The 24,170-nt window shown below is 44.8% G+C and overlaps 2 protein-coding genes and 1 pseudogene across 7 annotated transcripts; 1 reads left to right on the top strand and 2 right to left on the bottom strand.

The window, feature by feature from the left end:
* Nucleotides 1-1,580: 1,580 nt before the first annotated feature.
* fuca2 (alpha-L-fucosidase 2) lies at nucleotides 1,581-18,630 on the bottom strand. 4 transcript variants are annotated; one of them, XR_008811723.1, is made up of 10 exons: nucleotides 18,539-18,630; nucleotides 17,950-18,187; nucleotides 17,578-17,765; nucleotides 16,476-16,815; nucleotides 15,619-15,829; nucleotides 13,638-13,828; nucleotides 9,518-9,626; nucleotides 4,962-5,130; nucleotides 4,737-4,872; nucleotides 1,581-1,624 (listed from the first exon to the last, which is right to left on the bottom strand). XR_008811723.1 is itself a non-coding variant. In XM_056295827.1 (9 exons), the coding sequence occupies exons 2-8, from the start codon at nucleotides 18,135-18,137 to the stop codon at nucleotides 8,249-8,251; spliced, it is 1,365 nt and encodes a 454-aa protein (XP_056151802.1). In that variant the 5' UTR covers nucleotides 18,138-18,187; nucleotides 18,539-18,630; the 3' UTR covers nucleotides 5,016-5,130; nucleotides 8,232-8,248. The 4 variants fall into 4 exon arrangements, 2 of the variants coding, with proteins under 2 accessions (XP_056151802.1, XP_056151801.1); XR_008811724.1 differs by having other exon boundaries at nucleotides 18,548-18,617; XM_056295827.1 differs by lacking the exons at nucleotides 1,581-1,624; nucleotides 4,737-4,872 and adding an exon at nucleotides 8,232-8,386 and having other exon boundaries at nucleotides 5,016-5,130.
* Nucleotides 2,823-2,941, bottom strand: LOC130126895 (5S ribosomal RNA; annotated as a pseudogene).
* Nucleotides 18,631-18,742: 112 nt separating the features above from the next.
* LOC130126497 (putative deoxyribonuclease TATDN3) lies at nucleotides 18,743-23,234 on the top strand. 3 transcript variants are annotated; one of them, XM_056296047.1, is made up of 10 exons: nucleotides 18,743-18,919; nucleotides 19,007-19,039; nucleotides 19,317-19,390; nucleotides 19,469-19,553; nucleotides 19,679-19,741; nucleotides 19,988-20,097; nucleotides 20,618-20,673; nucleotides 20,749-20,861; nucleotides 22,399-22,473; nucleotides 22,856-23,234. In XM_056296047.1, exons 1-10 carry the CDS (start codon nucleotides 18,812-18,814, stop codon nucleotides 22,997-22,999), a joined length of 861 nt encoding a protein of 286 aa, XP_056152022.1. In that variant the 5' UTR covers nucleotides 18,743-18,811; the 3' UTR covers nucleotides 23,000-23,234. The 3 variants fall into 3 exon arrangements, with proteins under 3 accessions (XP_056152022.1, XP_056152021.1, XP_056152019.1); XM_056296046.1 differs by having other exon boundaries at nucleotides 22,396-22,473; XM_056296044.1 differs by having other exon boundaries at nucleotides 22,393-22,473.
* The last annotated feature ends 936 nt before the right edge of the window (nucleotides 23,235-24,170 follow it).

The raw sequence follows: 24,170 nt of genomic DNA, 5'->3' as shown, positions 1-24,170 counted from the left end.
GTCGATGGCTTCCTCTGTAGACCGAGAGAACAGGAATAAACTGATGAATTTTACATTTCTGTGCAGCTGAGGAAGGTGAATCAAAAACAATCACTTACAAGATCCATCCATCCATCCATTATCCGAACCGCTTATCCTGCTCTCAGGGTGGCGGGGATGCTGGAGCCTATCCCAGCAGTCATTGGGCGGCAGGCGGGGAGACACCCTGGACAGGCTGCCAGGCCATCACAGGGCCCACACACACACATAGGGACAATTTAGTATGGCCGGTTCACCTGACCTACATGTTTTTGGCCTGTGGGAGGAAACCGGAGCACCCGGGGGAAACCCACGCAGACACGGGGAGAACATGCAAACTCCACACAGAAGATTACCCACCAAGGTTGGACTACCCCGGGGCTCAAACCCAGGACCTTCTTGCTGTGACGCGACCGCGCTAACCACTGCGCCACCGTGCCGCCCACTTACAAGATAATCCTAGAAAATGGGGGTTAAATAAAAGGGTGTATGGAAAACATGCACACAGCTGTGGAAGGAGGCATGGGCTGGAAGCTACACCAGACATTTTACTGAACATCCTCCAGCGCTCCATTACCTTCTGAACCAAGGCCGTTACACACACATGCAATCAGGGGTCGCGTAGACAAATGCAGCTTGGCGTCTGAGTTGGCGACTTCCTCCCATCTGGACCGGATCCGGTTTGGGACCCAGCACATGTAATGGGGGTGCAAGCAAACCGGATCAAACTTAAGAGTGTTCAGAGGAGTCTGTACAGCGGCTCATCCTCCTTCACCTTTGCTTTTTATTCACAAATCAGGAATCGGGAACACTTTATTTGCCATTTCTTTGCATGCACTTGCACACATGAAATGAAACGAAACATGGTTTCCCCCAGCCCACAGCTGTGCAACACAAAGACAAAAACACACATCCAAAAACTACACGAACACATATCCAAATTAATACATATATCCAAACTAAAAAAAAAAATCACTGTCCAGGAGAGCGAACGCCAGCCAGGATGACTTGGAACTGCCAGTCTGCATGGGCTAGCAGTTAGCTTAGCCTGCCCCGCTCCCGCGTCCTGTCAGACCGCCCTCGGTGTTTCCTCTTCGGGTGCAGCTCCGGGCAGGGCCATGGTCCTTGGGCCCACTTGACGCAGCAGACCAGGCTCCCTCAGCCGATCCAACGCCAGCTCTCCCAGCCAGACACCTTCAACACACCTCCCCGCACTCCACACGACGACACTAAAAACACAGTCAACACTAGGTGAGGCCACCACCAGACGGCCATCGGTGTTATAGGAACTGCCAGTCCGCTTGGGCAAGCAGTTAGCTTAGCTTAGCCTGCCCCGCTCCCGCGTCCTGTCAGACCGCCCTCGGTGTTTCCTCTTTGGGTGCAGCTCCGGGCAGGGCCGTGGTCCTTGGGCCCACCCGACGCAGCAGACCAAGTTCTCCCCGCCGATCCAGCGCCAGCTCTCCCAGCCATCAAACGAAGACACAAACTTAGACGCAGACGTGGACAAAGACGCTGACTGCGTGGACGGTACTGGGTGAGGCTGCTGCAAATGTTAATTCGCGCCGCCATCTTCCCACACCGGGAGCGGAAAATCTATCTTCTTCTGCTGTGAATCAAAAATTATACTTTGTTTAGAGGTGAATGAATCTGATTAGAGCTTTGCCTCTCACCGCTGATGTCCACCTTTATTCTGTCATCCATCTTGTTTTATATTTTCTTACTCTATGACAATACTATATGACTGTACTGTCTATACAAAATGTCTAGTATATTATCTTGTATTATTCCTAATATTATTATCTTGTATTGTTCCTATAATATGACTGTTGACACCATGACTCTACATCTGACTTTAGTGTTGAGCGATATGGAAAAATAATTATCATGATATTAAGAGAGAGACTGGCACAATATTACTATTTATCATCATATCTGCTTCCATATGCAAATACACACACACACACACACACACATAAATAACATGTTTAACAATCCATCTGAGGTTCATCATATTGACCTGTTGGGTAATGTAAAGTACGATATCAAAGTAAAACTAGTTTAAAAACAATATTCTCACATATTTCAGACTTCATTGTGTGAGACATGTTAGCCAGTAGCTTCTCGTTATAATTAATTTAGACAGTGGAATTGTGTATCGGAAATGACGATATCTGAAGGATGATAAATGATAAGAGGTAATTATCGTCCGGTCCCATCTCGGCGTAATTCTGCATGGTGAACCTGAAATGCTTCATAGTTTGATATTAAATGTGATCTAAAATAAATTACGTTATTATACCTCCCACGATAACCAGTTCTGTGAACCACATTTCTATGGACGTATTTCACTGGAAACCAGATCAAGTGACTAACTGGGACCCGCCGCTCAACATGGAACATCTGACCCTAACAACCACCGTAGACACTTTCACCCTTTCCATTATTTCCTACAGGGAGGAAAAATGTGTAACTATAAGGAACCGTCCATCCATTATCCAAACCACTTATCCTGTTCTCGGGGATGCTGAAGCCTATCCCAGCAGTCACTGGGCAGCAGGCGGGGATACACCCTGGACAGGCCGCCAGGCCGTCACAGGGCTGACCCACACATTCACACCTAGGGACAATTTAGTACAGCCAATTCACCTGACCTACATGTCTTTGGACTGTGGGAGGAAACCCACGCAGACACAGGGAGAACACGCAAACTCCACACAGAGGACGACCCGGGACAACCCCCAAGGTTGGACTACCCCGGGGCTCGAACCCAGGACCTTCTTGCTCTGAGGCGACTGTGCCGCCCAAGCTTACAGCGCCTGGTATTCCTGAGCGGTCTCCCATCCAAGTACTAACCAGGCCCGACCCTGCTTAGCTTCCGAGATTGGATGAGATCGGCTGTTATCAAGGTGAATTGGCAAAAATAGCCAGCAAAGAGATGAACCTGTCTGTCATTGAGGTGGAAATGTGTTCGACAGAATAGACGACCCTTGCACATGGTTTGTTCTTCACAGAAGTGGACACCAGGGGAATTTAGGAACCTACGAAAATAAATAAACCTGGTAGATGCAAACAACGTTTTGCACTATTTGGTTAGTGTTAACATGTGAGCCTGAATAATTTGCCCAAATGCAATCAATAATCAACACCAATGTCGGTTCAAGATGGACATATTATCACTCGTATATCCACCTCTGTCATTTGTGTGGAACTTTGGCCTTTCAACACAATACAATTTACACAACTATAAATACCTGACCTGCTTTGACCATCCTCTACGGTTTCAGTCTGTGCCACTGAGTGAGAACAACTGGGTGCATCTATAAATAGGAGTCCTTGGAGAGGGGTTTGCACCAGCTATGCATACTTATGGTTAAAGAGACATCTCAGGGAGCCTAACTTTTAATATAAAACCCAGAGAACCCAACCACGGTTCTCTTGGTTTTATTAAGTCAGCGTCTCGAAAGGGCTCAAAGATCCCACTCGGGAGAGGAAACCCCCGGCTCCCGCCACTGCAAAACTGTAATTTCACAGCACATTTCCTTTAGAAAGCGGCAACATAAACAGGTAGCGAGCTCGGCTGCAGCCCCTCCACAGTATGGAATTGCAGAGAGCTATTATTAGACACGCTGTGTTACGAGCCCGAGATGAAGTTGAAGCTAAGTAACTGCACTGCAGCTGAGATTCATTATGTTGTGTTCGGTATCTGGAGGAGCGGCGCTCAGATGGCTGATAGTCGATGTGCAGTGAAGGTCAAGTCGTCCCGTCCCCCCTGTCTATAAATATAATGGTCTGTCCCCCCAGAGGATGTTCCATGCCGCTTGGCATTCCCACACGGGCTCTGCTGACTGCTTCAAATCCACCGCAAAATTTGCATGTGATTGCATGCCACACATGCACCCCTACTACTGGCGAGTCTTTAATGATATTGGTGCTAAAATAGATGGGGGGGGGATGGGTGTTTATGAATGGAAGGAATGAGGTTTTGGTCCCTGCTGCTCGGATTAAATATCAGCAACAAGGGATATTGAACACAAACTGGATGAATGAGTAGCTCACGCCGATGCCCGTAACACCCCCCCCCTCCCCCGGTGTGCGAGGCCTGATCTCTCACCTGAAGTGTCCATTCATCCATTCTCTCCATTCATCCACTTGTCCTGCTGGACAGGCACGGTTATTGTAATGGTTTATATTATGGATTTATCACAGCAGCATCTGAGAATAGACTTAATGTCACATAATTGTGCGTTTCCACGGAAACCGTGGTAATTATGTGTAAAGGTTAGCCAAGTCCCCGTCTGCACGACTTGCCCGCACACAGCACAATGCCATCATTTCAAAAACGCCGTTGCTGCAACACCTGACTGTTCCACACACACAACCCCCAACCTCAACACACACACACACACACACACAATAAAACAGCGATTTAATTATGTCTGCAGCTAAATTCTGGCAAGATGCAGGGAAAAGATGGGGCCCTGTGATGACGATACGAGAATAAACAGCCTCCGGTTGCAGCATGTGAATTGCAGGCTGGTTTTTTTTTTCATATTTAGGGGGTCGGGGTTTTTTTGTTTTTTTCAAACGCGCTTCCCAGGCTGGGGGGGTGTTAAGAGATAATTGGCTGCTCCGTGGAACCGCCGCGCGGCGTTGAGAACCCCTAGTGACCCCCCCTCTCCGCTACGTCATGGAACATTTACGGGGCCAGGACCTCCCACCTGCAGCGCGTGCAGCCGGCGGCAGCAGACACAACAGAGGGACGGCGCACCGTCTCAGGTGACAAAACACACCTCTCTCCGAACCGTCCTCCACCCACACCGGCCAACCTGCAGGAGGGCAAGCGGCCGCCGCCTCCTGCGGGGGGGAAAAACAACACAACGACAATAAAGAGAAACGCCACCACAGTTCTGCGCGGCGTGCACACAAAGACACGTCTGACCTACATTTCATAGCCGTGTCGCCGGTTCAGAGAGGGGACAGCTCTTCTTCTTCTCCTCCTCCTTCTTCTTCTTCGTCTTCGTCTTCTTCGGACGTGGTCGTGCACGTGTCCACCGGTTGCTCCTCAATGGGCGCGCGTTGTTGAAATGGCCGGGGACGGAGCAGCAGGGGGCGCTGTAAGACAGAAAGGTAGACGCAAATGCAAGGCTGCAAAATAAAATAAAATAACGGTCAAAACGTCAACGTGCTTATGTCGTGTGCATAGGAATGATGACAAGTATATCTGTAACGGGTTGGCCCAAGTCCACGTCCGCTCGAGTGCCTACACACGTCGCAGCGCTTAGCTTTCAACACCTGACCGGCGAACACGCACTTACTGGCGCGCGCGCGCACACACACACGTCTCTTCCCCTAACACGCGCTTACACGTTACACTCCTCCGACGCACGTGTTTCTTGCGCGCGCACATGCGCACACATCCCTCGCGCCCAAATGTCAAGGGGATTATTTTATATTTGCTCAGCGGTCCTCAGCCGACCTGTTTATGGTAAACCATGCGAAAAGAAAATGCTAGTGCTTTATTGGAAGAGTTCGTCACTCACCGAACGTCCACATTTATGCAGGAGTCGATTTTTGGGGGGGGGGGGCAAAAGGAGATACCTCACGCCCCTGTCATACAAACTGCCATCCCCCTGTTCATCCCCCTTTGGGTTGAGGCATCTGTGATGTTTATTAAAGGAATGTTATTATGTATAAAGAAATACATAATCTATATTTAAATTCTACCCACTTGTAAGAGAATCACTCATAATAATATGTAGGCCTGCACTTTAAAAGCTGATTGTGTGTTTTTTTTTTAAAATATGTCCACCACCACATCCCACCGTCTGCTTTGAAAGCACAGTACATTTAAAAATCAAAACATAAAAATTGAAATTTTCCTTTTATTATTTATCTTTTACAGTTCAGTTAAAAACGACTCTAAAGCGAAAAACATTCATTTTATATGGTCTGTCCCATTTGTCACAGTGAACCTGGCTACTGTCATGTACAACAAACTACTTCCATGATCATCACAGCAGCCCGATGCAAACTACTGACAAACGATAAAACTTCCTCATTCAAAATTCAACTTTATTGTCAAGTGTATTTAGAATACAATGACATAAGGACCCCCCAAAAAAATAACAAAACACTACAGACCTACATAGACTATGTACACAGGGAATGCATACATTATATACACACTATACAGTACACAATAACAATGTATGGTGCATATGGATGTGTCAGCTGTTCAGTAACCTGACTGCCTGAGGAAAGAAACTTACTGAGATGGGTGGTGTGTGATTTGATGCTCCGAAAGCGTTTTTTTAGATGGAAAGAGTGAGAACAGAACATGAGCAGGTTGCTGGTGTCCTTAATCATTTTTTGGGCTTTCCTTTTGCAGCGAGTGGTGTAAATATTATGAAGTGGTGGTAGTTCCCTGCCAGTGATTTCTGCTGCTGTCTTTACAGTCCTTTGCAGCGGTCTGCAGTCCTGAGCTGTCAGGTTGCCAAACAGTGATACAGTGATCCATGGCACTGAGATAAGAGTTCAGAAGAGTTTTGGTATGAGTGCCAAAATTCTTGAGACGCTTCAGAAAATACAGTCCCTGCTGGTATTTCTGGTACAGCGTTAAATTGGTTTCCCTCTTATTTGACCAACAGATATTTTATTTAATGTTTATATTAACAATCTTGTATCCTCATCAGCTCCCCTACTGTGCGGAGTCCCTCAGGGTTCTGTCCTTGGGCCAATCCTTATCTCTTTATACATGCTTCCTCTGGGTCATTTGTTTAGTCACTTTCAAGACATGTTATACCACTGTTATACCACTGATCTGTTTCTCTGCCAAACCCAATAACCTGAATCAACTGTCCTCCCTCCATGACTGCTTAGCTGCCACCAAAGACTGGATGTCCCTTAATTTCCTCCATCTAAACCCTGACAAAACTGAAGTTCTCTTTATTGGTCCTGACAACTTTGCCATTGCAGTTGATCAGTTTATTGGTCCACTTCATTCAAAAATCAAACCCACCGCTAACAATCTTGGTATCATCTTTGACCAGAATATGTCTTTCGACCACCATGTTACTAAGCTTGTCCAATCCTGTTTTCTTCAGCTAAGAAATATTGCAAAAATTTTAAGGATATCGAAACATTAAGTCACACTTTCTTTTTCTCCTGTCTAGATTACTGGAACTCCCTCTGGCCTCAACCAAACTACTTTACATCATCTAATTGGTTCAGAATGCAGCTGCTAGACTACTAACTAGACCTAGCCATAGGTCCCATATTACCCCTATTGTTACAGCCCTCCATTGGCTTCCCGTAAAATTCAGAACAATTTATAAGATCTTATTGATTACAATCGAAGCACTGCATGATCTTGCCCCCAGTTATATTTCTGACCTTCTCACTCCTCATTCCACTTCCCGACCACTCCAATCCTCAAACCCCGGTCTTTTAATCAGAATCAGAATACTTTATCTACCGCTCACTCCAACTGCAAAACAAAAGGTGGCCGCGCCTTTGGAGTTTTACCCCCAAGCGTCTGGAATAATCTTCCCCAATCCATTAGATTCGCCGACTCTTTGGACCGTTTTAAGCGGCTTCACAAAACCTATCTTTTCAGGCAAGCCTAGATCCCCACCCCTGCCTTCTGTTTTGTTTTAAGTTTGGTCTGTTGCTTGCTTGCTGTGCCTTCTTGAGGATGCAGTTGGTGTTGAGAGACCATGTGAGGATGTCTGTGATGTGTAAACTGAGAAATCTAAAACTGTCCACAATTTCAACAGATGACCCATTAATGGAAATAGGAATATGATTTTCTCTGACCTTTTTTTGTTTTATTATTATTACAAGGCTTTTCTAAAGCCAACAATTCTTTTGTCTTATTGGCATTTAGAGATTTGTTATCATGGCACCGTATGGTTAAATCTTCCACTTCCCAATCTATTCACAGCATGACCATTTCAATGAGCCCATCCTTTAAACTCACATGTATTTCAACTTTTCAGCTACATAGAGTAGAATAAAATCCATTGGGGTTTTAATTTTGAACCATCTCCTCAGATCAGATTTTGGAAATGAGACATAAGTGAACAGGCTTCTTTTTACAAAATGCTTCGAGATGTCTGCATACAAGTTATCCAATTCGTTTTTTAGGGGCTGTTCGGTAATTAAATAGTGAGCCATAGTCCGTCCAAGCCGCCAGTTGTTTTATCAGCACACACCGTGATCTGGTTTCCTTTTAACCAGCACCTGTCAGCTTCAGCACCCAGGCCCATTGGCAAGGCATCTGGCTGAAGGACAGCTGAGGCAGGAGAACCTTCAGTCCACTGGGCTTCATGGACTCCCAATTCACAGACCCATGACCCACAAGGACCACCTTTATCAAAAGAAAAACAAAACACCATCAGAGTTTGATAACTGAGAAAAAAGACAGGAGTCCTCTGTTTAGCATCCCAAGATGGGAGGCGGTTACTGGAATTTCTTCTTTTTTTTGTGGCTTTTTTCCCCTCCTCTTTTTTCTCCCCAATTGAACTTGGCCAATTACCCCACTCTTCCCAGTCGCTGCTCCACCCCCTCTGCTGATCCAGGGAGGGCTGCAGACAACCACGTCTCTTCCGATACATGTGGAGTCACCAACCACTTTTCACCTGACAGTGAGGAGATTCACCAGGGAGACATAGTGCGTGGGAGGATCACGCTATTCCCCCCAGATCCCCCTTCCCCCTGAACAGGCACCCCGACCGACCAGAGGAGGCGCTACTGCAGCAACCAGGACACATAGCCACATCCAGCTTCCCACCTGCAGACACAGCCAACTGTGTCTGTAGGGATACCCGACTAAGCTGGAGGTAACACGGGGATTTGAACCGGCGATCGCCGTGTTGGTAGGCAGCGGAATAGACCACTACGCTACCTGGACGCCATTACTGGAATTTCTAGTGTCAGCTCACAACAACTATTCCAAATAAAGTCTATCTCTATTTTATCCTCCGCGTTCATGTAGTACACAGGGAGGTTTCATTTTCAGTCATCATTTTCTCCTCATACACAGCTCAAGTTGTTCATCTACAGTTCAGTGAAATTAATAAAAATCCACAATCCTTGTTCAGTGTAAGAAACACGCCACGGTTCAGACAAAACCAACATGATTCTACTTCAGGCTCGAATTTGCTATGATGCGCCGCTGTAGCGTCATAGCCTTGTCTGAACTGTGGAGCATTTTTACACTGAACAAGGATTGTGGATTTTTCTGCCATTCATTACATTGAAATGCTGATGAAAAACTGGAGCTGTGTGTCCGGTATGAAGAAAATGACATATTACTGAAATAAAACCTACCGAACAGCGAGTATAGAAGGGATAAGCTTAAAAACAATATCAAAAACCATTCCTTTAAGGCACATTGCTGCTAGGGTGGGCGGTTCACTTCCTGTTGAGACTTCCCATTTCCTGTTAAGCACTCAAGTTAAAGTAAGGTGCAAATGGCAAGTAAAAGTAATAGTTTTACCTTAGTCTTTCCTGTCGTAGCAAAAGGTTCGTGCAGAGTAACACTTCCATTGTAGGGCCACTCGAGTAAAATGGCAAAAATGGCCTTTTCCTGTGGTCTGTAGGTGTACCTGTTGGATATCATAATGATACGCTAACATCAAGGCAACTGGTTGAACATAGAAAAACATTGTAAATGATACCTTATCTTCTTGTTTCACATTGTGTAGTGTAGTTAACAAACTACCAGCTGAATTATAATTCATAAAAGTGTGTTTATACATGTGGTATGAGCAGTGTTGGGCAAGTTACTTTCAAAATGTAATGTATTACTTATTACTTTCATTGGAAAGTATTAAATTACAAGATTACTGTCTGTGTAGAGTATTGCATTACTGATAACACTACTTTTGTGTTACTTTCACCCAAATAACCGCAGAAATACGACAAGGCATTATGAAACAGAAGAGGGTAATGTTGTTTCACAGCAGGTAATCAAAGCACAGCTCAAGTTTATTGCAGTTCATTTCAAATCCAGTGGTGGGTGGTATTGTATAGCCTAATGAAGCCGTAGAACTCAAACAGCTTCCATTAATTATATTAAAGTGGACATAGCATGCTCATTCCAGCTCTATATTTTTATTCTGGAGCTCCACTAAAGTAGTATTGCATGATTCACAGATTAAAAAAAAAATCCTTAATTATCTTACAATGGCCCTTTATGCAGCCCCTCATTTCACCCTCTGTCTGAAACAAGCTGTTTTAGCTGTCTGCTTAAGTCCCCCTTCCTAAAGCCCATTGCTTTCTTCTGACTGGCCAACTTCCAGAAGCCTGCCGAGGGGAAGCAGTCAGTGCTGAGCACTGCCTCATCCTCAGGGGAAAACAGAGCTCGACAGGGAAACCGTTCGATACAACACCGGTGTAAGAGGTTCCGTAAGCGAACTAGAAACCTATTAAGTAACATAATTTCTCATTCTTGATCGAAAATGACTTCTCAAATCCATCTGTACATGTTTGAACCCAAATATGATCTGGAATTATGAATGGACAGCACGAACACCCGCAGTGACAAAGATTACGGCAGGACATCTCTGGTAAATATCATGCTCATTACCTGCTTATTGTGTTGCCATAGGTAGCGAATTCAGGGGCACCCCACTTCTGACACCAATGTAGTGAATTCAGGGGCAGCCGGGAATCGAACCCGGATAGCTCGGACCACCAGTCAACTAACTAGTCAACTAAAGGGTCTGACCTGTTAGCCAAGGGCTAGCAAGTCTAGTCATCCGTGGTCATTACACATAACAGTAGCTTTAATCTTTCAATCACAAGCCATGTATAAAAAACATTATATATATTCATATAAATATATATAAAAAAGCTGTATATATAAATGTTTCTATATATGCCCCTGTACACGTGGGAAATGGGCTAAAATGCTGACTGAAGTGGAAAACATCTGCTGTCTCGAAATAATGGTTACATAGCTAGTAAAATGTTATTCTGTTGTCGCCACACGACTGTATAGTATCTAGTTATTTGTATGCTGGAGTACATTAAATGCCTATAATACTACTCAAGTAGACTGTTTCGCGAGAACGTGTACATACATTTACCAAAAAAGACCACAGCTTGACAAGCTTTTGGCTTGGAACATTTTCGCTTGAGCATAACTGCTTTTGGTATTATAAAGATCCAAGTTGATTGCTTATTACTTGAAAAAAAATTCATGTTTGGGGGATGGTGACATTTATCCTCGACGGTTGGGGAAAAATAAGGGCATGATTTTGAGCGGATATGGTTGAAATGAAGGCATGTAATCTGACTGCTCGGTGCATGGCTGTATTGTTTTGAGCAAATCACCGTTAGCTCCCTAATTAACTTCAGCTTCATTGTATACGCCCAATGTCTGCACTGAAAGTGTATTCACAAACCATTTGGTTCGATTATGAATACAAGACAAACATTTCAGTGATATGTTACACACAGCTTATGCTTCCGACTCCTCAGCAACCCTGACAGATGGAACAGCCCTATCTTTTAGCAGTAGCCTAGTTAAAATCCAGCTTAATCCTGGGCTCTGTTGAGGAAAGAGTCCTCTGTGAAGTGACATGAACAAACACGTTGGCATATTGCTGTTGTTTGCCCAAAAAAAGAAACTATTCAATGTTGTCTGGTGCTTTCTTCTTTAGGAAAGGCGAACAAATCGAAAATCCAGCATTTAAACATTTCTAGTTCAGGAAGCAGTCCTTGGTAAGATGAAAGAGACATAAGAGGTTGGGGTTGTACTGCTGAGGAATAGTGGTAAAAAGGAATTTTAACCACTGATTCTTCATTTCACGGCACAGCGGTGCAGTGGTTAGCGCAGTCGCCTCACAGTAAGAAGGTTCTGGGTTCAAGCCCTGGGGTAGTCCAACCTTGGTGGGTCATCACGGGTCGTCCTCTGTATGGAGTTTGCATGTTCTCCCCGTGTCTGTGTGGGTTTCCTCTGGGGGCTCCAGTTTCCTCCCACAGTCCAAAGACATGTAGGTCAGGTGAATCGGCCGTACTAAATTGTCCCTAGGTATGAATGTATGCGTGCGTGCGTGTGGGGGGGGGGGCGCATATGATGGACTGGCGGCCTGTCCAGAGCGTCTCCCCGCCTGCCGCCCAATGACTGCTGGGATAGACGCCAGCACCCCCACGGCCCTGACAGCAGGGTAAGCGGTTCAGATGATGGATGGATGGATTCATTTCGCCTTCCTTTGGAAATCCATACAAAGTGAATTTGCCTTCGCACCGAAGGAAAGGGCATCTTCTCGACATACCTGCTAACAAAAACTCTTCCCGGTGTTGCACCAAAATCTGTGACCCGCCCGCTCTACCGAAATTTGTTTTGGGAGCAGGACAAACTACCAGCTACGCGGGCATTGTGAAAATGCGTAACATAGTGACGTAGATAGATAAGTAATGGACAAAACTGCGGGACTACAAACGAGGAGTTTCAGGCAGTGTTTTCTGTCAGAGAGAATAACTCTCTTTGGCATGGACTTTGTAACTGTGCAGATGTTTAGATGCACCTCCCAGTTAAAGGAAAGGGAAAACCCCAAAAAGCATGACGACCCCTTTCACAATAGTGTAATGACATAGAACAATTAAATAGCCTAGACATTTATAGATAAACGAATGGCCTTGGACACAGGGGTGGGCAGACAGACAAAGGATCAAAGTCTGATAAATTATGTTGTCCTTTTCTTTGATAAACTGGAAGTAATGGGAGTACCCATTCCGAAAACGTGGAGTTTGACTGCCGCCATCTCAGCCATCGAATTTCAGCAACAGGATATTCTGAGGGGTATATTTTTTTTCTGGTGGCGCACTGGTGAAGCGGCGTGGTGTAGATGAATTCTTAAAAACACACACACAATAAACACTTAATTCACAGCCTAAATCCACCAGGCCCGGTCGCGGTGCCTTCAACATTTCACCACTTGGGACCAGGAAGGATTTTCACAGTGGAAGTTTTGGTAAGTTTTTTTTTTAAATTTTTTTTATTATTGTTGTTTTTAATTCCTGTTCAGAAATAAAGTCAAATAGGAATCAGTGTTGGGAATTAATGAAAGTGAATCTGATGCATGTGCCCGATGCCGTGAAAATAAACCAAACTCATAAAGGTAGTAAAGAGAACACTGACTAAATAGTATAGATATTATTGGTAGTTATATTTGAATCCAATTACTCAGGTTAACATTTCCCAGATCCTACTGTCCATGTGTTTTACCTGTGTGACATTCCTATGTGTGTAATGTATAGCTGGGTTCCACTCTCTGCAGATTTTCTCTATTTGAACTCTTATTATTCCCTAAAATTATACTTCATATCGTGTTGTACCCTGCAGTATGTGCCTCATGTCAGCATTCCACTAAGTCAATATCCTTGTATTTGCAAACTTGCTTGATTAATAAACCAGATTTTGGTTCTGGGTTGGGAGTGGCGGTAGCTGGGGAGTGAAATGTTAGTGTTGTTTTTTTTTTTTACACATTAGCGACCTTTTATTGCCCAAAAAGCCTACTCATCTTACAGATCCTATCTGATTATCCTAGGACTTTTGTGCAGACTTGAAAAGCTGGTAAATTAGATTTTGATTCTGACTCTGAACCCACCAGACGTTTGGGGTGGCGCTGTCTTTCTGAGCCCTCCATGCCGTGGTGTTGTAGATGGCCTCTCCGTTGACCCCCAGCCACATGCCCATCTGCCTCAGACGTTCCTCGAAGATTGGGCCGATCCGTCCGTCGTGCGTGGGACCGACATTCATCAGCAGGTTCCCGCCGCAGGAAACGGTCTCGACCAGAGTCTGAAGCACAGAGGTGGCAAAAGATTCCTCTAGTCTGAATGATGTAAGACTTGCTGATAGATGTGAGAGAAACAACACAGTGGACTCTAGTAGTGCTTAGCTATTGATGAGATATTACAAATATTATTCAATGAATTATTTTTCTATTTTTCCTGTTGTCTTCCATTTTTGCTCTCCCCTTTTCTTATTTGCTATATTCTTTCTGTGTGATCCTAATTTATTCTGCTTACAGCACTTTGCTACTTTGCATGTTACTACTTCTACACCTATAAAAAGTTATTCCTATCATTTTTAACTTAAATTTGATGCATAGGTACTAGAATCTCAAAATTAATCTCATAGCGTAAAATGTTGTTGAAACATTGTGTTGACATGTAACATGCTAACAGAAGTTTCCGTCCAAACCATTCATGCATTAAACATTTCAGATCAGGGGTTCGCGGTGGTGTAGCGGTCTAAGCATCGGCTTTGTGTCGATGCAGTTGCCCACTGGGGACCGGGGTTCGCGCCCCGGTCTCGTCAGATCTGACTATGGCCGGACTCGATGAAGCAGCAATAATTGGCGACGCAGTCTTCGGGAGGGGGGCGGAGTCAGCTTGTGTTCGTCACATGAATGCGTCTCTGGGTGTGTCGGAAAAAACAGTGGTTCGGCCTGGATTCACCTTGTCACGAAAGTGGCGAGGCGTCTCCTTCGAGACTGCCAGCCGGAGAGATGCAGTTGGCGAAAGCATGCAGTACGAGGGTGGGTGTTTGAACTAAAATAGGGATCGATTGGCCACTAAATTGGGAGAAAAGGGGGGAGGGGGAAGGCCAAAACATTTCAGATCGGTTCAAGGTGTGCACAGCCTTCTCTCTCATTCTAAAGACTATTTGCTTCACAGTAAGTCGACATCATCATCATCATCGGCGGTCACCCGGGGTCGAGTACGACTGTCCTCCCTTCAGGTCCCTGTGGTTCTTCAGGTGGGTGTAGAGGCCGATCCTGGAGGACGCCTGTGCGTGCCAGCTTTTTACGTGAGGAGGCTGATGCACCTGCAGCCACCACACGATCCTTGGCAGGGGGTGTCCAGAGTCCAATGGCATGGAGAACCAAGACAATTGGGGACCACCCTGTGTTGCAGCCTTCATCCGCCTTCACTGTTGTGACCTGGAGACATCTTGCACCAGTTCTGCCATTGAGTTCTTTGTTGGATCGTGCTTCATCTGGAACCTCCCCCTTGACCTAGCCGCCTTGGGTGAACCTACCAGGAGCCAAGCTCCACGCAGCATAGCTCTTGGGATCATTGGTACATGCAAGCTTCTCCACCACGTTAAGGTGGCGATCCAGGAGAAGACACAGTAAATACAGAAGGATACACTGGGCCATCTTGTGGTTTTTATTATCAGGAGCGAAACAAACTGAGTTGAAATCATTTAGAGATCCAACATGGTTTATGGCCTAACCTTTGTTGTTGACCCGTACAGTGTCAGTATATTCATAAGACCCCTCTCCATATCAACCACCACGACACTGCTGCGCTGATGGTGGAGACAGAACTGACTGATAGAGAGATTGCGTGGCACGACATGATTTCTTAATGGAGAACAGGTGCCTACCAGTGAATGGAGAGAAAAGTAAGTAAAGAAAAGGTGTTCTTGATTATAAAAAAGTTTCATGTGTTAAATTTATCTTTTATCAGCCACTGAGAGATGTGAAATGTTCTTGGGTTACCATAGACTAAATGATTCCACAGGTTGGAGACCTGAAACTAAAAAGGTTTAGGTTGGTTGGTTGAATATTGTGCACTCACTGCCACAAGCTGCTCGATGGGGAGGTAATCTTTGAGCGGGGCATTGCGTCTGTAGCCCCAGGACCTGCTGTCGATGGTCATGCAGTTCTCCCATTTGTGGTTCAGCAGATGTCCGGGCTGGTAGCGGTCAGCACAGGTGTAATATCCTCCGTGCCTGCAGATAGAGCCGTTTCCCCATCGATCGTTTGTCACCACGGTCTCTCGCACTGGGCTGCAGGAGACAACATGTGTTTAATTCCATTTCTGTCCACAGGGTTTAGTGGGTAGAGTAAGAAAATCAGGTTACTGTCAACACTGAACATGAATTTGCATTTTCTCTTTCTTCATTTTGTCTCCATTGTCTTTGAGAGACGTGAAATTGCAATATTGAAATTACATATCAGTAGATTATTTAATCCCCCCCCCCTGTTTTTCTCCCCCATTGTACCCGGCCAATTACCCCACATATCCAAGCCGTCCTGATTGTTGCGCCACCCCCTCTAACGATCTGGGGAGGGCTGCAGACTACCACGTCTCCTCTGATACATGTGGAGTCGCGTGCCGCTTCTTTTCACCTGACAGTGAAGCGTTTCACCAGGGGGACGTAGCGCGTGGGAGGATCACGCTATTCCCCCAGTTCCCCCTCCCCCCTGAACAGGCACCCCGACCGACCAGAGGAGGCGCTAGTGCAGTGACCAGGACACATACCCACATCCGGCTTCCCACCCGCAGACACGGCCAATTGTGTCTGTAGGGACACCCGACCAAGCCAGAGGTAACACGGGGATTCGAACCGGCGATCCCCGTGTTGGTAGGCAACGGAATAGACTGCTACACTCCCCAGACGCCATTTCATTTTTACTTGTATATAAAATGACCTGTCATTATATAGCCAGGCTAAGAAGCCGGTGCTGTTCCAGTAGCTATCGGGGGCGTCTCCATCGCCATCGGACCACAGCACATCTGGCTTAAACTGGGTCACAATCTCATAGAGTTCTGGCAGAGTTTTTGTGGTGGGAAAGTAGTTGGTTGTGAAGACATTGGCAGCGTCCTCTTCGAAGAGGGGGTTAAACCACTCGAAGAGAGAGTGGTACAGCCCCAGGCGCAAGTCACTGTGAGCGCGGAGGGAACTCGCAACCTCTGCTACCAGGTCCCTCTTAGGTCCGACATCCACTGCGTTCCAGTTCCAAGAGTGTTTGGAGCCCCATAGTGTGAAACCTGAGAAATACACACACACACACACACACACACACACACACACACACACACACACACAACTCCATATGGATCTAGTGTAACCCAATAAATATCACCTAGTTACTAACACTGCCAGGGTTTGACTACTTATGGGGACATCTCTGATAAAACAAACAACAGCTTTGAGGTAAAAAGCCAGATATACGACCTGAACACCATGGGTTCAAAAATATCTTAACTTCTGCCATCACTGTGCCTGCCCTCAATACAATGGCATCCACACCTACAGCTTTACGGAAATGGTGTCTAGCAACTGGAATCTACTTTAAATCCTATGAACTTTATCACAGCTGCAAAAAATGTCTTTGAGAAAGGCACTGGGCCCCAAAAACCTGCAGCTGGGTGTTATACGGCAGGACACCCAAAACTCTGACCCCCTGGAAATAATGTCCGTTCACAGGTTTGTGTTTTTATAAGCTATGTGTGCATTTATCATTTGGAGGTATGTAGAAACAGAAAAATAACATCTAGGTACATCACTGCCACGTGTAGAACGGCCAATATATGTGTGGCTCTTTAGCAATCATGGCAAAGTTATGCCTGTTAAATCAAAGTGTCTGTCTGATAACAGATTACGAGATGTAGCAGTTTACTGGAAAGCCTCAAGACACAAACCAGAGTTTCGTTGCCAACAGAGAAGCTTCAAAGCCCAAAACAAAAACCCGTACTCTTTACCAGAGAGTAGGCCGGCTGTGACCTGTATCGGTGTTTCGCCATAAATACCTTCATGGTGCTTCGTAGTCAAGACAACATACTTTGCTCCTGATGCAGCAAATATATCAGTCCATTCCTTTGCATCGAAGAACTCGGCGGTGAATTGAGGTGCAAAGTCTTGATACTTGAAGTCTGGAGGGTAGTTTGTCTGCATGAAGTCAACGTAGGGCTTTAGTTTCTGCTTCTTCCAGTACCACCTAGAAAAGAGGGGGAATGGATGCATGATGCACGACTCTTCTACTGGGTAAAAACCATCAATATGTTGCCATGGTGACGTAACTGTAGGCTGCAATGTGCTTTGCATTGAATGGAAGTACAAAGATAAAGACAAGGTAGTGATAAAAAAAAGAGAGAGAAGGTAATGACAAAGACTAAGTTTACCAAAACCACTCGCTGCCAAAGCTCGGCACGGAGAACACCCCCCAGTGTATGAAGATGCCAAACTTGGCCTGGTCATACCACTCCGGTAGTGGTCTGGAGTCTAAGGACTCCCAGGTGGGTTTGTATTCACCTCTGCAGAGGCTGATCATCACCATCCACACAAACACACCAAACACGGCGGTTTCCATTTCCCACCGACTCCAGCAGACGCGGGGACAAAACGGAAGTTGCAGGCGCCCTGCAAGAAACACGAGAAATGAAAATCCACCGTCAATGTTTACAAACATTACCGCGCATGCGCATTCCGTTGGTGGCAACCTATTGAAGCCCGAAGCGCCTTGGGAGTTTTTCCACGCTTGGTTAAGTTAATATTAAAACGTCTGGCACAGACACGTTGCTAAGAGCACAGGTACTGCTCCTCCTTATTTAAAAGGTCTCAGTCTTTCTGATGGGATTAGCTTACCAGATACCCCCACGCCTTCTACTCTCCTTCCTGTTACTGTAACACGTCTAAATGGCCAAAGTTTCATAGCTAGATATTTAAAGTCACGTTTTATTGCGACACCACATACTACACGGTATTTAATACCTTCTGTACCTTATTGAAGAATTTCCTCAACTACATTGACATCCTCTGTTGCTGCTGCTGGCTGCAAGTTCATTTCCTCTATGAAAAGCAAGACATGATTACTAATTGGCGTTCCAAACGAGGAAACGACGAGCCTCCAATACATTATTAACGTTTGATTTTATTATTTGGAGGGCGATTGGATGGCGCAGTCAGCCGAACAGATGGAGGAAGCGGAAACTCCGCTCACCCGGGCGGCGCTGTGTATTGCATCGCGCGTTCCGGTTTGTGGACATGCGCAGTGCGCACCTTGAAACCAGACGTTGTTTTGAACGCGAGTCGGTCCACATGTCTGGATATATCGACTGTCACTGTCATATCTCTGCTGAGGATTTTGACACGGTACGACTACACGTCTGTGCATCAAGTTGAGGTTATTCGAGTTTCCATTTTTTATTGCTGTTAAACTTTTGTTATTGTCATTGTCAGGATATAGACGAAGTGATTGAGAACTCAAAAAAGGTAAGCCACCCTTGGCTAATGTAGACTTAAATATGCAGGACTATCTATCTATCTATCTATCTATCTATCTATCTATCTATCTATCTATCTATCTGTCTGTCTGTCTGTCTGTCTGTCTGTCTGTCTGTCTTCGTTTATCATTACCTTCTTTTTATCTGTGGACTTTAACGTAATGTGGACTTTAACTCAACTTTAACGTTATTCATACTGTATGAATAAAGTTTGACTGGATGATTTGATTGAGTGAATGACACCTTTGCTGTTTTCCACTACACAGGCTGGACTGTTGGCCCTCTTAGCTGTGGCCGAGCATGCTGGGGGATTTGAAAAGATCATACAGTTGTCACAGAGGTAACGGCAATAGTAGCTAACTTGTCAGCTATAATTTACTTGATGTCTCAGTGTTAATTGGCTGATATCTTCCTTTAGGTTCCCAGGTTTTATTTTTCCTTGTTTAGGAGTCCACCCGGTTCAGGGGATACCCCCAGGAGAGCAAAGGGGAGCCTCTTTACAGGTTAGCTATGCTGACCGGTCAGGACAAACAACGACCACTGCATTATTCACCAGAGCCAAGTGGAACAATTCAGTATGAGGTTTCTGTAGTTGTAAAAGCTGTTCGTTTTTTACTCTCACATGCAGGATCTAGATGAAGCTTTGCCCATTATAGAGAAGTATAAAGACCACCTTGTTGCTGTTGGGGAGGTAATGGAAAATATTTCATTGTCGTTCATTCAGTTAGTCATTGTCTTTTTGCTCTTGGAAGAATTTTTTTTTTTTTTTGGATTTTTCAAATTTACAACCGAAGTTGTTTGACTGAATCGTATTCAAAATGACTAACTGAGCTGGTAATGATGACACTGACGATTTTCTCTCTTTATAGACGCATGGTAAATTCTGAGACTGACAAGTTCCCTGTTTCAGTTTGCCTGTTCTTCCGTCTGTTGGCAGGTGGGTTTGGATTTCACCCCCAGATATGTGAGCAGTGATGCTGATAAAGAGCACCAGAGGCAGGTGCTCATTCGCCAAGCAGAGTTAGCCAAACACATGGATCTTCCACTGTGAGTGATGTCTGATGGTAAATCTAATGGAGAGTACCAACATTGAGCATTCAGTGGGACTGTGATCGATAATGTTTTCAATTGAATATTTTCATGTACGTAAAGGACAATTTATGAACAGCAAGCAATACATTGACTACTGGAGTTTCCAGTTCGCAACCAGCGGCTGTTTGTAATCAGAGGACAGATGTTTTGCACAGCTGCTTGAGCAATGCATTCTGATGCCGTGTTGAATCCCATTCTATATGATTTAGTTTGGCAATAGGAAATCCTTCATAACATGTATAAAAAATAAGCATTATCAACTCAAATTCCTCAGTTTCTTTCAAGGACTTGCACTGAAATTGCATAGAAAAGCCATTGCATAGAAAATACCACACCTACCATTAACTTTGCAACCACAATAATCAGTTGAAATACTGCACATTTTTCAAGCTGTACTATATACTGTGGATTTCTCCTTATAGAGAGACTAACTGTTAACTTAGTTCCTTAGAGTTATTTTTCTTTTGTTCGTTAGAAATGTTCACTCAAGATCAGCAGGAAGACCCACCATCCACCTCCTGAAGGAGCAAGGTAAGAGTTCGCTTCCCATTTTTAGCTTTCCTGTAGACTTGAGTCATTTCAATACCACAAGTGAAATCTCACCAGGCGCTGACAAAGTCCTGCTTCACGCTTTCGACGGGAAACCCTCAGTTGCCATGGAAGGTGTGAAGGCCGGCTATTTCTTCTCTATCCCGCCCTCCATCATAAGAAGTGAACAGGTGTAGTATGATACTTACGTAATCTCAGATTCACACTCTTTAATGCGCTGAAGTGCTTGGATCTTTCCCTTAGCAGCATGTTTTCATTGTACTGTGCAAAAAGTGAAATCAGCATAATAACTGAAAAAGCTGTACACACTAGGCCTATACAAACTCATGGTAACAATCAGGAACTTTTATTTTTCATTTCATTCCATGCACTTGCGCACATGAGATGAAATGAAATATAATTTCCCCAGCCCACAGCAGTGCAGCACAAAGACAAAAACACATCCAGCCTACAAGAACACATATACTAAGCACAAAAAGTAAGGAAATTTGTGTTTGGTAGATTTCTTTGTTGTGACAATGCTTCTTGGCAATAAATCTTATACCGTTGGAAAGCCTGTTTATTTCCCTTTTAAATGAGGCCACATTTGTAAGGAACATGCATTTGTGGGATGAGCAGCAGAGCTGAGTATGTGGGTTGCGCCCATGAAAGATTTGCCAAATCTTCTCTGCCAATGCCAAACAGCTTATTTTGCTGTTGCTATTGACTCTTGTTTTGAGCTTCTGGTACCCCAGGTGCTGACAACCAGGTGCCTGATATAAGTTTTATTGCCAAGAAGCATTGTTACAACAAAGAAATAATCTACCAAACACACATTTCCCTACTTTTTGTGCTAAGTTTATATCCAAACTACAAAAACACATATATCCGATAAATCAATAAACAAAAAAAATTCCCTGTCCAAGAGAGCAAATGCCAGGCTGACTGTCGGACTGCCGGTCTGCACGGGCTTGCAGTTAGCTTAGCCCGCCCCGCTTCTGCGTCCTGTCAGACCACCCTCGGTGTTTCCTCTTCAGGTGCAGCTCCAAGCAGGGCCGTGGTCCCTGGGCCCACCGGACGCAGCAGACCAAGCTCTCCCAGCCAATCCAACATCAGCTCTCCCAGCCAGACACCTTAGACACACCTCCTCGCACTCCACATGATGACACCAAAAACACAGTCAGGCTAGGCGAGGCCGCCACCAGACCGCCCTTGGTGTTATCAGAACTGCCGGTCTGCATGGGCTAGCAGTTAGCTTAGCTGCCTCGCTTCCGCGTCCTGTCAGACCGCCCTCGGTGTTTCCTGCTCGGACGCAGCTCCAGGCAGGGTGGTGGTCCCTGGGCCCACAGGACGCAGCAGACCAAGCTCTCCCAGCCAATCCAGCACCAGCTCTCCCAGCCATCAACTGAAAAATTAGCAAATAAAACAGAAATATAATGGAAAACTATAGCGTGAATAATCATAAATTTGAGGCGGTAAAGCAGCGGTCTGTCGCACTACTCTGACGATACTGCAGAACACTTCATATACTAATAAACTACTGAACTAATAAACTATTAAGTAGGAAAGGATCTTCCAGGGTTGTAAATCAAGGCTTGTGGTCTAAATAGAACCGTGTTTGTTTGTTTAAACAGCACTCGCATGTTGACTTGGTTTGGCATAATCGCAGCGAACGTTAATAATTAATTGTGATTAGTTTGTATCTGTTTATTTCCCACCAAGAAGCAGAAACTTGTGAAACAGCTGCCACTGGAAAACATCTGTCTGGAAACTGACTCGCCTGCCCTCGGCCCGGAAAAACAGGTAAAGCTTTTCTTCATCGTCACATCTCATTTTTGAGGCTTTTCTGACGCTTCAGTCCACGAACACGACAGGTTCTGACAAATGATGCACAAATATACAGCTTTCTCAACGGGACTTGCATGACTCATTATTCATATATATTGCTCTTGCCTGTTTTTGTTATTTTGATTTGTTTCTTTTTGAGGGAGATATTTGCATAGCCCCTCTATTTCATCGCCCTGGCCAATCTGAATAGTGAACTGCTGGCGTCTCGTATTTCTTACATGGACCGACCTCTGCAACTGAATGAGCAAAAATAAGAACGGAACCAAGCAACTCCGTCATGTTTCTTGTTTTCAGCTATATTATCTCACTCTCGTCCTCTCCCGGATCTTCATCGCAGGTCAGAAATGAGCCTAAAAACATCTCCATCTCAGCCGAGTACATCAGCCGGGTGAAAGGTGTGCCGCTGGAGAAGGTGGTCGAGGTGACGACCCAGAATGCACTGCGTCTCTTCCCCAAGCTGAAGTCGGTCATCAGACTCTGATTCAGAGGGTCGTCCAATATCATTCATTTTCTTCTTAAGCGGAGAATTATCGTCAAGTGTAAATACAAGTTTCTTTGATCACATGTTCACAGATGTCTTCATCCAGTTGTAGTTGGTAAAGGTACATCAATGTGTCTAACCTACAAAAATAAGGATGAGTGATGTGTAATTTCTCTGTTAGAAGTCAACACAGGCCTGAGTTGGAAAAGATGACGTGCTTATTAAAATCTTCTTGAAAACAATGCTGCCATGGTGTCTTGTGTATGATACAACAAGCTCTTTTCTCTGTCTGGTGTTAATGGCTTGAGCAACCTGTGGTTTTTCTCCACTAACTGTAAAGGAATCTGCAAGAACACGTCATCTGCTTCCCTTTGCCAGGCACGACTTGACTCATCGCGGCTTTGTCATCATTTTCCATCATGTCCTCCGTGTTGTGTTGGAACCCAAACTCTTCCTTGGTTTCACGACTTTTGCTCACGAGGGTCCTTAGACGATACATGCGGTTTTATACAGATTGCATTTTATAACCTGAGACGAGTGTAAAACGCTTTTGCATGTTTTGCAAGCGCCACCTAGTGGCTGAAAACGTTTGCGACGCTATTATTAACATCGTCTAAACACAATGTTATACGGACTTCTTGGGGCCTTTTTACCTATTAACCAATCTATTTGGGCTTTATTAGCATATGTTGTTTATCTGCTTCAAAGTGGCTTCTACGTGATGCGAGGTTCCCATTGGAGAACAATGGCTCTGTTCTGTCAGCAATGAGAACTAGTCACCTAAAAGAGACGATCAACTTTTTCATTCCAACCTAGGGTTCATGTTTTAGTGGCTTCTGAGGGATCCGGTGTCTGCCATTGTACCTGTCTTTTTTTCTGACCCCCATGAGTTTCTATCTCGTATTCTATTCTATTCAGTTCCATTCTATTCTATTCTATTCAGTTCCATTCTACTCTATTCTATTCAGTTCCATTGTATTCTATTCTATTCAATTCCATTGTATTCTATTCTATTCTATGCAGCTAAAAAAGCGCTATAAACATGCAACTTGATTGATTGGTTGATTAATTGATTGATTGACTGATTGATTCTATTCTATTCTATTCCTATCCACCCCTTTATCTAATCATAGGTAGGTCTGCACGGGGTCATTTCAGAGACAAGATTCCG

This window comes from Lampris incognitus, chromosome 16, assembly GCF_029633865.1.
Source record: "Lampris incognitus isolate fLamInc1 chromosome 16, fLamInc1.hap2, whole genome shotgun sequence".
Lineage (NCBI taxonomy): Eukaryota > Metazoa > Chordata > Actinopteri > Lampriformes > Lampridae > Lampris > Lampris incognitus.
The sequence above is the reverse complement of the archived record's forward strand: the minus strand, read 5'-3'. Positions and strand labels throughout refer to the sequence as shown.